Source organism: Numida meleagris, chromosome 1, assembly GCF_002078875.1.
Source record: "Numida meleagris isolate 19003 breed g44 Domestic line chromosome 1, NumMel1.0, whole genome shotgun sequence".
Classification (NCBI taxonomy): Eukaryota; Metazoa; Chordata; class Aves; order Galliformes; family Numididae; genus Numida; species Numida meleagris.
The window spans coordinates 15,554,973-15,567,726 of NC_034409.1; the positions used below are offsets into that span (position 1 = coordinate 15,554,973).

A 12,754-nucleotide genomic window follows, 5' to 3' on the forward strand; every position below is an offset into this window, starting at 1 on the left:
GCGGGCCGGGGCGGGGGGAGTCCCGGGTCAGCACGGGTAACGTGTGCCTGGCGGCTCTCAAAGCACCGCTCTGCTGGAAGCTCCTTGCGCACGCCGACCCTCGCCTTCCTTTGGCAGGGTACCAGGTGACGGGCGTCTTCATGAAGAACTGGGACCCGCTGGACGAGCAGGGGGCCTGCTCGGTGGACAGGGACTGCGAGGACGCGTACCGCGTCTGCCAGAAACTGGACATCCCGTTCCACCAGGTGTCCTACGTGAAGGAGTACTGGAACGAGGTGTTCAGGTGGGAGCTGCTCACCGATGTGTTAGTGTAGTGCGGGGCGAGGACAGCGGGACAGCCCGATCACTACTGAAAGAAAATACGCTTCTTAAATATGGGAGGAATTTCTTTCTGTTTCATTTGTGTATAAAACCCCAATTTACGTGTTGGTTTTAATGCACTCCTTATTTTGAAATTGCTAGGCTTCTTTCTAAGTACTGTGAACGGGCGGCAGTTCCTGTGTTGCTGCTCACTTCTGTTTCCCACACACTGCCCCCACCTTACTGCGGCCTCAGGAGCATTTAATGGGACACAGCTACTCTGCTTGCTTGTGCAGTTTATGCAGGGCACTGTATGAAATGTAACTGTATCATACTAATCATACTACAATAATACATCTGGCTATAACATTCCTTCCCCTGCACTCAGCGCTGGTGAGGCTGCACCTCAGGTGCTGTGTTGTGGGCCCCTCACTGCAAGAAAGACACTGAGGCCCTGGAGTGTGTCCAGAGAAGGGCAGTGAAGCTGTGAAGGATAAGGAGCACAGGTCTGATGGGGAGCGGCTGAGGGAGCTGGGATGGTTCAATCTGGAGAAGAGGAGGCTCAGGGGAGACCTTATCATTCTCTGCAACTACCTGAAAGGAGGCTGTGGTGAGGTGGGGGTCGGCCCCTGCTCCCACATAGCTAGTGATAGGATGAGAGGGCATGGCTTCGAGTTGTGCCAGGGGAGGTTCGGGTTGGATATTTGGAGAAATTTCTTCTCAGCAGGAGTGGTGAGGCACTGGCACACGCTGCCCAGGGAGGTGGTGGAGTTGCCGTACCTGGAGGTGTTCAAGAAATGTGTAGATGCTTCACTGAGGGACGTGAGTTAGTGGGCATGGTGAGGATGGGACAACAGTCGGACTTGATGATCTTAGTGGCCCTTTCCAGCCTTAATGACTCTATGGTTCTATATTCTGAATTCAGTTTACCACAAAGCGATCATGAAATAGCCTTGCTTCTAACCAGTTTAGAACTAGCCTCTAAAGAGGACATTCAGATTTTCTCTTCCTATGAATATGTCCCACTGTAAGGGAAGCTATGTGTGGAAAAAGCTGAGAGCTTTTATTGGGAGGCAGAAGGAGAGCGGTAGTATTAGTATAATGATGAAATATCTCTCATATTCAACTTAAGTATGTAAAGATCGTTCCCAGATCTTCATCCCCCTTTAGTAGTGCTGTTGTTACTTTGTGTTAGAAGACACCAAGAAATAGCATTGCAAGGAATTGCAGTGATGTTATGTTGAGCACAAAATTCTTGTGCAGTCAGTGAGGAATATGGTCCTGGTGTGAGAGAATGAATAACATCATCACAACTCTTCTGGGTTGGGAGCTGTCTGTAAGTGACAGTGAATCAATGAACCAAAAACCATAGGAGGCCAACTTTCCTGCTGCTTCTCATTGTTCATTAGTACAGCGTTTCCAAACAATTTGCTGCAAGTGTCTTGGTTTGCTGCAGAAGTCTTTTTCCTTACTGTCATCAATGAGCTTGAGTTTATTCCCTGAAGCCCCTTTCTGAAGGATTATTTATCAAAAACAACCTTTTATGGCAAGATCTATTTCGAGTCTTGTTTTTCCCATGGTATCCTGGTACCTCTGAAGGAATGGCAGTTTGATAAATCAAGGTTGTGAGTCCAAGATTGTGAGCGATCATTTGACCAGAGACAGGAAGCAGACTCCAGTCTGCTTCCAAGCATTGTTTTTTACATCTTTAAATCTAATAGATGCTTCAAGTCTTACATGAAATGCTTAGTATGAGTGGGGCTCAAGTTTTCACAGTTAGCAGATCTTCCAGTCTTGAAGAGTGCTATTCAATGTTCTTAGTGTTAAAGTACATGTGAATCTTTATTTTACAGTGACCTCTTAAAGGAGTATGAACTGGGAAGGACTCCTAACCCCGACATAGTGTGTAACAAGCATATCAAATTCAACCACTTTCTCCATTATGCTATGGATAACCTTGGTAAGGCGCTTCCAAGTGTGTCAGTTCACAGTGTATGCTGGGGGAATGCTTAAATGGTACAAATTCTTGGAACGGTGGGGAAAAATGAGAGTTCACATGCGTACAGAAATCACACATCTCTGTGGCAGCGTTTCAATATTCGTGAAGTATTCGGTTTTGAATTTACTGATAAATAGCTAAGGAGCAGGTTTAATTCATGGACACGTGTTGACCCAAGCATTATGTCTTACATACTTAGGATGGTTCCTAAAGTACAAAAACATGGCTTTCAGCTTGCTGACAAATAGCCTGTTATTTAAATAGCACAACTATGATTACTGTCAGTAGGAGACTTCTCCATAGGTTTTCTTCCTTCATTACTTTCTGCTTTGTTTTCCTAGATGTTTATAAGCTTGTTTTAAATGATGAGTTTCAAATATGTGTCTTTGTGTTGTTTTTCTGTACCTCAATAGGAGCAGATGCAATTGCTACTGGGCATTATGCTAGAACTTCACTGGAGGACGAGGAGGTTTTCCAACAGAAACACACTAAAAGACCCCAGGGGCTTTTCAGAAACCGTTTTGAAGTTAGAAACAGTAAGTAGTGTTGTATTTCATCCCAGGTATGAAAGAAATTTAAACTATATTTTGTGTCACAGAATTTTGCACACAGTGGTTACTCCTTAAACCCCACCCTCTGTAGAATGTGGATTGTGCAGGAGAGGAGATTTGCATTACTGAAAATTACAGTGACAGTAATGTATTACATTTTCTGATCCAGATGTAGAGGGGTAAGAGTAATTATTTCAGGAGTAATCAATGTTCTGGAGGAGATGTAACTGAGGAGCCAGGGCTGTCTTCCGTATCCTGGAAAAGTATTTCAAGAAACTATGGTCGAGTATTTCAATGACTCCTGTAAAAATTACTTGATATGTTTGTTCTATTTTAGTTTTAAGACCTTTGAAACATTAAAATTAATAACATAGTTTTGCATAGCTATCGGACCATGTATTATTTTACTGGGAAAAAAAACAACACTTTTTCATTCAGTAATTCCAGGGTTGCAGCTTACTTCTCCATTTCCCTATGGAAGGCTGATGTTCCCAGACAGATTAATGTTCTGCCTGCACTGCAACGGGGAGGTGCAAGCGCAGCATATGCAGACATTCCTAAGGCTGTGATTCAGAGGTCAGCCAAGGGAATGTAGCAGCAGCAGGCTTTGCTCTTCACTCTCCTAGCCTGCCTGTGGCCATACGTAATCAGAAGTTGATATCTGCACCACAGTGGTTTTGTTGTGTCAGTACCTGAGCTGGCTCGGGTACTACTGCTTTGGGTATGGCTCTGCAGGGCACTGTTGCAGTTTGGATGATACCTGGCCAATAGCTCCACTGTGAGCCATAGTGTAATAAAGTAACTCAGATGAAACACTGGTGTATAATGAGAATTTTGGTATACAAAGGGAAAGAAACTTGCAAACTACTGCTCTTGCAGAGTTGTCACAGTAATGTTGGCATATTAAAGCTTCCTGGCTTTCATATCTGTTTTGTATTATTTTTCTGGACTTCAAGGGCTTTATCTACTTCTTTGCTGTGAATTTTATTTCTGGAAAGCTGAAATGGCCCCAGTGGGATGGATGGTCTGTGCTTGTGACAGACTGATTCATAGTCGTAACATCTTAGGATACTTTCAGCAGGCTTCCTGCCCTGTTAGTGAGAGTTTGCGGGATTCGTTGTAACTGAACTACTGGCCCACGAGCAGTTAGTGTTCACCTGAGCCAAGAAACACATCGGTAGAGTTTGTATGTCATCAGAGCCATTAGCTCTTACAGACAGTGGGCAGAATACAGCTGACAAGCTACACCCGTTGGATTTCATCTGAATTATCAGGAGACTTCATCTGTAGTTTTGATATAAAAGAAAAAAGATGAACTCTCCTCTTCTGAGATCGTCAAGTGGGAATAACGGTGCTGATTGTTCAAGTCGCTGATTTATGGCAATGTAATTTCAGTGGAAAATATTTTTTTAATTACCAGTACGCTCTGGGATGTCTGAATATTCGTACTGTCGTTCAAATGAGATGTGAACGTTGTCTTTGTCTTTCGTATCATTGATGTTCTTGGCAGCGAAACTTCCAGTAGTGCAATAGATGGGGCAGTGTATGAATTTGTACATCAGAGTGTTTCTCTTTTCATTGTCGAGAAAATAAACGTTCTCAATTAGATTTTGTAAACCTTGCCACAATGCTGTCTTTTGCTTGTGTTTGGAAAGAATAAAAAACTAAAATGCTGATTGTTGAACAAAATGCTAAAAGAAGTTCAACCATTAAAGGCACTCATGTTGATCGTTCTGTGTTCTGTACTTTGCAGCTGTAAAACTCCTTCAAGGAGCTGACCTCTTCAAAGACCAGACCTTCTTTCTGAGTCAGATCTCCCAGGATGCTTTGAGGAAAACCATTTTTCCTTTAGGGGATTTAACAAAAAGCTTCGTAAAGAAGATAGCATCGGAACATGGCCTTCATCACGTGCTAAAGAAAAAAGAGGCATGGTAACACTTAAACTCTTTTGATTTGTATTTTTCTCTAAAATGGACTTTCTGAACTTTTTGAACCTTAATCTCTGACAAATCAGATGTTTCCATGAACAATAATAGGATAGGTTGGGAACTGGTTTCGTCGTTGTCTGCCTGCTTTCAGGCACTTTGATGTGCTCCTGGTTAGCTCTGTATTTTACTTCACAGATAATTTGTGTGCCATTGTGTCTTAGAAGAGCCAAGATGGGAATGAATGTGATAGGAGGCTGTAGAGAAAGCGTTACCTGTCACAGCAGGTCAGAAGCCTTGATCTTTACTCTCCATAGCTTTCAAAGGCTTCATCACTATCAGTGGGTTTGGTTTGAATATGTTTTCACGTAGGCTGGATCGTGCTGTTTTTCTGCAATTAGTTTTTCCAAGGGAAGTTCTGCGTCCCTGGCTAAGAGCTAACACTTCATGATTTGGTCCTAGGAAGCACAATGCAGCCAGCAGTTGTGTGCTGATACAGCCTCGATTGCTTTAAATGTTGGTATTTGTCCACTGTAAATGTTTTATCTGAAGAGCATAGGAAGTAACTGCAAGGAATAGGAAAGCCTGGGTTTGTGGAAGCTTTTCTTCACAGCGAGGCTGTGACTATATCACGTGGTAGTTTTGTATGTTATTTTGAAGGAGACTTCTGATTATAATCTACGCACAGTGTGATCACCAGTGCTAATACATGTCCTTACTGAACATATGTTCACTATTTATTATTTCTCTTCTGTGCTCATGGCTCTCACTGATGCTGGATGGGGTAGTTTACATAGGTTGGAGAAGATACTGTGGATTTGTTCATTTCATGAGATCCCCAGGTAGTTTTCAGTGCCTAAGGAAAAAAATCCATCTGGCACAGATAAGTAATAGATACTTTCTTCAGTGTGTTTCTCTGCTTCTATATGGATTCAGTTCTGCATTTCCTTTTCAGAGTATGGGAGTCTGCTTTATTGGTGAAAGAAACTTTGAAAAATTCCTTCTTGAGGTGAGTAACTTCAGGTTTATGGCAGTGTGCATCTTATGTTCTGGTTCCGTCTGTGGCAGCATCTTGAACAGCTCCTGGCTGCTGCTCAGTAGTGATGACCCACCTCCCTTGGAGGTCTCGAGACACTAATGCCAACAGCCTGTACCGAGCAGCCTGCTCCTCCACCTGTGTGCAGTCTGTAGGAGCAAGTCACAGGCAGGCTCTGATGGGTGGCTGGGATGTGAGAGGGGCAAATGGCACATAAATGAGCGTGGAGGGAGTGAAGCACAAGTGGTCATTGCTGCTAGGGACTTCCCATCCTGCTTTTCTCCCTCAGGCAGCATCAGCAAAGAGGCAGTGAGCGGCGCTGGTAGAGATTACGTGTTGGAAAGCCATTTTCCAACTCTAGGAGAACGTAGTGACAGAGCTTGAAATATATTTTGAAGTTTTTTTGCAGCCATCTTGTGACTTAAATCTCTTCCTGTTTGGCAGTACTTAGAACCTCAACCAGGTAACTTTGTTTCCATTGAAGATAAGAAGGTGATGGGAACACACAAAGGTAATTGGCTGACACCCTAATATCTGCTTTTAGGTAAATGGAGCAGTATTGCTTATGTTTAGAGGGACAAATCTCATGGAATTCCAAACCGGTCTGCAGATTTTTTTGAATTGGAATACTCTAATAACTCATGGAAAACTTGCATTACAGAGTATGTAGAGCCTTGAACTGCAACTGATCATTTGATATCGTTCTGTGTTGCAAGAAAGCAAATGATAATTCTGTCAGAATTTCTCTGCTGGTACTCAGTGACTGTTAATTTAATACCAAGAGGCATTTTTTTCACATAATTCTTTTAAAAAGAGAGTGCTTCGGTTGCAGATTCTTTAGCATCTAAATTTTGCAGAAAAATTCTGCTCCTCAGCGTTGTGTTGTCCACATTTGATGATGTCATGGAATCATAGAATCCTTAGAGTTGGAAGGCACCTCTGAAGGCCGTCTGGTCCAACTCCCCTGCAAGGAGCAGGGACAGCACAGTCCTGCTGTGCAGCTGCTCTGGTGTACTTTGCTCACTTTGTGGTTCTAGCTGCCAGAGCTGAGCTGCTGTCCCAGGCAACATTTGGAAGCAGGATTTTATCCTGGGTCAGAAAATAGCAGGGGGAGCTGGTAAGGCTGAGTGATGGCAAAACCACCAAGCGTAACAGAAATAGGAAAGTGTTTGTCTTTCACAATCCCTAAGAATTCCACAATAGAAGCAGATAAGTTTGAAATCACATGCTTCAGGTACAGATGAAAATATTCAAGTAGATGCTAGCTTAATTTATAATTGGCACGCTTGTCTAAGGTGATTTGGGTCGTTACTCCTTGTTTAGCTTTGGGGAAATACTTTTAGTATGCGTTGGTTTGGGTTTTTTTTTTAAGTAAATATGAAAGGATGCTAGCAGCATTACATTTTCACATTTCTTTAGGTTGGTTCCTGTACACAATAGGCCAGAGGGCAAGGCTGGCAGGCCTGCAGGGTGCGTGGTTCGTTGTAGATAAAGATGTCAGCACTGGAGATATCTTTGTGGTGAGTTAATTAACGCTGCTGTGAATGACTAACACAAGCATTCTGTGACTTCTGCTGTACGGAATGCGATCCTCACTTGGGCAGAATTCTTGGCTTTCCTACTGGGGGAGACAAGTACCAGCTAGCGCAGCATCCCCGGGTTTGGAGCATCTTGTCCACACTGGCTTTTGGCGAGCAGAAATTTGTTTCAGATTTTGGCAGCAAGGCTTTTCCAAACAAATGGCAAGTGCTGAAAAGAGTCAGCCAGTCTGCTGAGCTCCCTTTTCTTCCTCTAACACGTAAGAGTTTCTTGTATTGTTATGACACAGTATACAAAATGTGTATCATCTTGGTATACTGTGTTTTGCTACTTTCTTTTTCTAGTAAAGGAAATAGCAGCCATGAATGCAGCTTCATCATCTTGAAAGCTGAGGCAGAGTATAATGGTGCAAATCGCTGGTGTCCTAATGACTAATCATGGGAGACGGATGGAGTTCTGCAGCTCACCTGCTTTGTTAGTGTTCTTGCTGTTCTTAAAGCTGTTACTCTTTCTCTGATACCGATGAGATTGTAATGGTGTGTTGCAACTTGTTGATGTGCCTAGGGAAAAATAAATGTATTCAGATCAGAGTTGAGAGGAAGCAGACAGGCCCACTAAGCATTTCTTTATGAATGGCTGCGTGTGTGCAACACCTTCCCAACAAAGCAGTGACTGGAGCTTGGCAGGCCACCCTTTATACAGACTCCAGTTTTGTTCAGCAGTAGTGTGCCACGTGTATGGGATTCACCCATTTCTGCACTGCTGGAGTGCTCGTCCCTGCCTTTGTCTGCTGTTAAAAACAGCCTAAGGGTTTTAGGTTCTCGTTTTCTGCAGGGCAAATCCTCCCGTTATCAGTGAGATACCTGGCTCGCATTCTGAATTTTGCTTCACATCAGCAGTATTCTCTGAAGATGTAGAAAAAAAGGTATATTGGATTGCGTTTGTAACCTGGTCCTCTCCCAGTTCTGAGGGCAGTCCAGCTCCAGAAATAAGATACTGAATATTTGAATCATACTGTAGCCTAGATTATAAATATACATTGTTCGGAGGATTTTTTTTTGCCAAATGAATGATTTTCTTCCTTACGTTATAGCACTAGAAGTACATTTGTTCCTTCTAGAATTAATGGAAGAGTGACACAAATCTACATAACTGGAAATCTACATATCTACACTGCAGTGTTGTAGCAGGAGATAATTGCCATAAAATAAGCTAGCACAGGTAGGAAGGTGATATATGAAATCAATCTCGTAACACAAGTATATTCAAAAACAATTTGTAACTTTTGTTCTCTCTTCTGGTTTTGTTTGCCATAATGGGCCCCAAATAGGGATTGATTTTTAATGAAAAGTTGAAGGACAGGGAGGTAGCATCTTACTGGAGCGGTGTAAGGAGGGCAGTAGGCATCCAAAGTGAGCCCAAAGAAGGCAGAAATGTGGTTGGAGGCAATATACAAGAAGTGAGACAGCCCTGAGGTGTATAAGACAGACAAGGTTTGCTTTAGCATATTATTTCATTTAAGGCTTCCACCTGGAAGCTGATTAAGTGCTAACAGTGCTTGTTTTCTTACTCATTTTGCCTTCATTTTGTTATGTCTTGATGCTGCTTCTGTCTTTCATGGTTTACATCTCAACAGTCGTAGGCTCTCTGGTAAAATAACCTCACCGTGAAACAAATGTTGTATTTCAAGGCACCATCAACAGATCACCCTGCTTTGTACAGAGACCTGCTGCGGACAAACCGAGTTCACTGGATAGCAGAGGAACCGCCTGCAGAGCTCGTTAGGGATAAAATGATGGAGTGTCATTTCAGGTTTCGGCACCAGATGGCACTGGGTAATCAAACTTTGGTTTGTTTTCTTTTATTTTGTTCCACTGGGGAAATCGTGGTATTGTGATCAGTGTTGTTTTGCAGAAATAGCTGAAATATTTTGGATCCTTTTAAAACAATTCTTTGTGGTAGTAGTGTGTTGACCTAGGTCTGTTCAACTTAGTGATGGAGGTTGATTTTGCTTTCGTGGGATCGTAAGAACTGAGTGGCAGGTGTTTGGGTTTTCTCCCTCAGCGCCGTGCGTGCTGACTCTAAACCAGGATGGGAGCGTGTGGGTGACACTAGTGAAGCCAGCAAGAGCTCTCACTCCTGGACAGGTAAGTTGCCGGATGTGATTTTCTTTCATTTTGGGGGTTTTAATGTAAAACAGAATAACTAGTAAAACAGCAATGCTTTTAATAGCTAGAGCAAAATAATTTTCACAGGAAAATACCACGTGAGAGCAGTTAGCTCCATTTTGGCTATTCATCCACTATTCCATGAGGGTTTTTTTTTCCAGTTTTAAGTCTGTCGTTATTCGTGTGTCATGAGAGGCTGACTTTCAAGTTCCAGAAACATATTACACAGTCTCTGGTAATCACATATATATGCAGAAAAGGTATCTGTTCTTGTCCTCAAGAAATAGATTTTAAAAGTCATTGGTTTGGTAATTGGCTGCGTAATGGGGTTTTAATGTTCAAATTCACTTAGCGAGGGTCTGCATTCAGCAAATTTCATTGTCCCAGCGCAGTAATGAGAAGGGGTAATGGGCAGTGATACCTCTCAAAACCGCTAGTATAAAGGTACACCCCAACACGTTATAAACTAGAGGCTCTCAGGCGTTTTATGCATGCCCTCTCCCGCCCCAAAACCAGGGCCTCTGGGGTACATTGAGAAGCAAGAGGTTTGTAACAGAGGGGTGAGTGTAAGAGAAGTGAGCTGAGCTGGGAGGAGTCCCACCGGAGCGGATGGTGGGAGTGAGGAACCGCGGAGTGCCTGCTTAGAGCGGGGACAGAGGGACGCAGTCGCTGTCAGGCAGCTCTTGTGCAGCCTGCGTTGCTTGCTGTGTAGTTTGCAGCTGTTAAGAAAAACTCTGCCTGTGTTCATCTCCTAGTTTGCTGTGTTCTACAAGGGTGACGAGTGCTTGGGCAGCGGGAAGATCCTGAGGCTGGGCCCATCGGTGTTCACCATGCAGCAGGGCAGAAACCGAGAGGAGGGTACCAAGAAGGAAGATATTGACAAGGTAGAACCAGCGACATAGCAGTTGGGTTTGCTCATTGAAGGGCATTTGGACAATTTGCTGCCTGAGGATAATAAAAGCAATGGTAAACATCTTCTTTGTGGATCTGTATGCTCTGAAGGTTGAGTATCTAGTGCCAGCTCTTGACTGTTAGCGCAGAACGGGTTTGAAACAAAGCTAGCTTGGCACAAGGTTATTGAAGAGTGAGATGATATTTATGCTAATAGATATAAAAGAATGTCTTAGAGTTGTTCTGTAACTGGAATTGCACATACAAGAATTTTAATATATGAAGAATCATGTCTGAAATCATAACCTTGTATTTTATGCAGAAGTGAAATATTTTTTTCTTACTTGAAGATAACTGTTTCCAGGTAAAGTACATGATGTTCCTACAGTAAATGTGTGCATGTGCATCAAACTCTGGGAAGGCATTTTGTCTGAACACTGAGCAACAGGTATTTATTTTTAATTAGATATAGTTTTATACAAAAATGCTCTAGATTCTTAAATTGTACTAAGCAGTGAAATGTTTGTTACTCAGAATTACAAATCTCGGAGCTTGAAAACGGACATTATATTCGATCTTTCACCCAGTTGACTCATTTTTTGTTGGCTGCTGGAAAAAAGCCTACATTGTCGTGCTTCAGAAAAATGCAAATTCATATATGTTTCCTTATTATACAGCTAACTTAATGTCAACAGATAAGTATTCCATCTCGGATCATGCCATGTGTCAAAAAGGACTGGCATTAGCAAGAACCAAATGCCCCTGCCCAAGTTATTTGCATTAAGAACTGAGTGCATTTTGAGGACACTCTGGGCTTTCAGCAAAACTTTATTACAGCAAGGCCACAAAAATAAAAAGTCCTGTATTTCCACACAGAAGATAACTCATTAAAGTACAGCTATGCAGGAGCTAGACTTATTAAATGGGTGTAGAATTTTGAAATTGCATCCAATTTGGGCAGTCGTAAAGCTCTGACATGAATAGATCTTTTCAGCTGATTTGAAGGCTTGGATTACATGTAGCATTCTGTCCTCTTCTGTTGTCTGAGCATCTTCTAAGAATTCCTTTTATCCCTTTCTGTCAGAAAAGATTAAAATAGTCTCTTTTCTCCAAAGTGTGTCTGTGGAGGGGGGGCAGAAATGGGGAGAAGGCACTCGTCAGTGTCCACCTGCTGGTCTGGTGAAGTTAAGCACAATTCAGGGAGCACTATAGAAAAAATCGAGGCTGTTCGAATCTTCTCTATTTATTTGACATTGCAGTAGATCTGGGGAGAAGAGCCATTGTTTTTCACTGGTGCTGAAATCAATTCAATTTAGAAGTCTGTGTTCAGAGGACGTACCCATGTGCAGGGTGATGGTGAAGAGTATTCATGCCTCGTGTCAGCTCTTGGTTTGTGTTTGGTTGGTTGTGTTATGGGTCTTGGTCTCGGTGATGTGTTTTCCCAATGTTTCCCTTGTCTTTCCTGAAACTTTGGTCTTTGCAAAACGTGGTATTAATTACTAAGGTGTTAATGAACCGTGTTTTCCTCATCTGATTTTTCCTGTAGTTGTCCCAATTAAAATCTTCATAAATGCTTTGTGTAATATGAGAGTGGTCTTTATTATTGCATCATCTGATGTGGCGTTCAGGTATGTTTGTTATTCGATGTGCTCTTGGTAGAGACAGTCGTGCAAGTACAAGAAAAGGGACGCAGCCATTTCCGTGTCTCCAAAATTCACTTTCTTTACAATTCACAAGATTACAGAGGTTGGCAGGGACCTCTGGAAAACATCTGGTGCAACTGCAGGTTCAGGCAGATCCCGTTTTTCTCACCAGCTCCGCCGTGTCCCAGGCTGCTGCCTCCTGCGGAGGCTGGTGGGACGCAGCCCTCCCCCAGCACCCAGCTCCTGCAGCCAAGGAGCCCATGTCCACAGGTCACTTGCCTCCACAGTCACTCAAGCTGCATCTCGCTCCCCAGAGGCTGATGTAGAGATGGCGTTTTTGAAAACGAGCCCCGTGTTGTCACACTGCTTTGGGTGTGGGGGTCTGGTGAACACCGGCCTCTGGGTTTGGTTTGCTCAATCTCCAAGATGTTTTTTCCTTCCTCTTTTCTAATGCCTTGCGTGTTACTAACCATACCACACCAGCTAAGTAAACTGGAGAATGGAAAACGTTACAGGCATTCTGGGTAGTAGACTCAGTTCTTCAATACCAAAGAGCTTCAAACTCACTTGGGAAATATTAAGGCCGTGAAGCAGTGACATACACGGAGAGGTGGCCCTGAATCAGGAGCTGCCTGGTGCCGGACTTGGTAACTCCACGGCACCGTTCCATCCAGCAGCACCAGCTTTGGAGGAAGCTCCCAG

At 43.2% G+C, this 12,754-nt stretch overlaps 1 protein-coding gene across 1 annotated transcript; it reads left to right on the plus strand.

Moving 5' to 3' along the window:
* Window positions 16-11,994, plus strand: TRMU (tRNA 5-methylaminomethyl-2-thiouridylate methyltransferase). Its single transcript, XM_021384651.1, has 10 exons — window positions 16-283; window positions 2,154-2,260; window positions 2,713-2,835; window positions 4,604-4,776; window positions 5,731-5,784; window positions 6,256-6,322; window positions 7,231-7,331; window positions 9,041-9,185; window positions 9,415-9,497; window positions 10,274-11,994. The coding sequence occupies exons 1-10, from the start codon at window positions 141-143 to the stop codon at window positions 10,418-10,420; spliced, it is 1,143 nt and encodes a 380-aa protein (XP_021240326.1). The 5' UTR covers window positions 16-140; the 3' UTR covers window positions 10,421-11,994.

What these genes read in the sequence shown, in the direction of transcription:
- TRMU (XM_021384651.1), top strand. Translation starts at nt 141, where the DNA reads ATGAAGAACTGGGACCCGCTGGACGAGCAGGGGGCCTGCTCGGTGGAC. An exon ending in TTATGCTATGGATAACCTTG is followed by an intron (nt 2,261 to 2,712) that starts GTAAGGCGCTTC and finishes GTACCTCAATAG; the next exon opens with GAGCAGATGCAATTGCTACT. An exon ending in TCGGCACCAGATGGCACTGG is followed by an intron (nt 9,186 to 9,414) that starts GTAATCAAACTT and finishes TTTCTCCCTCAG; the next exon opens with CGCCGTGCGTGCTGACTCTA.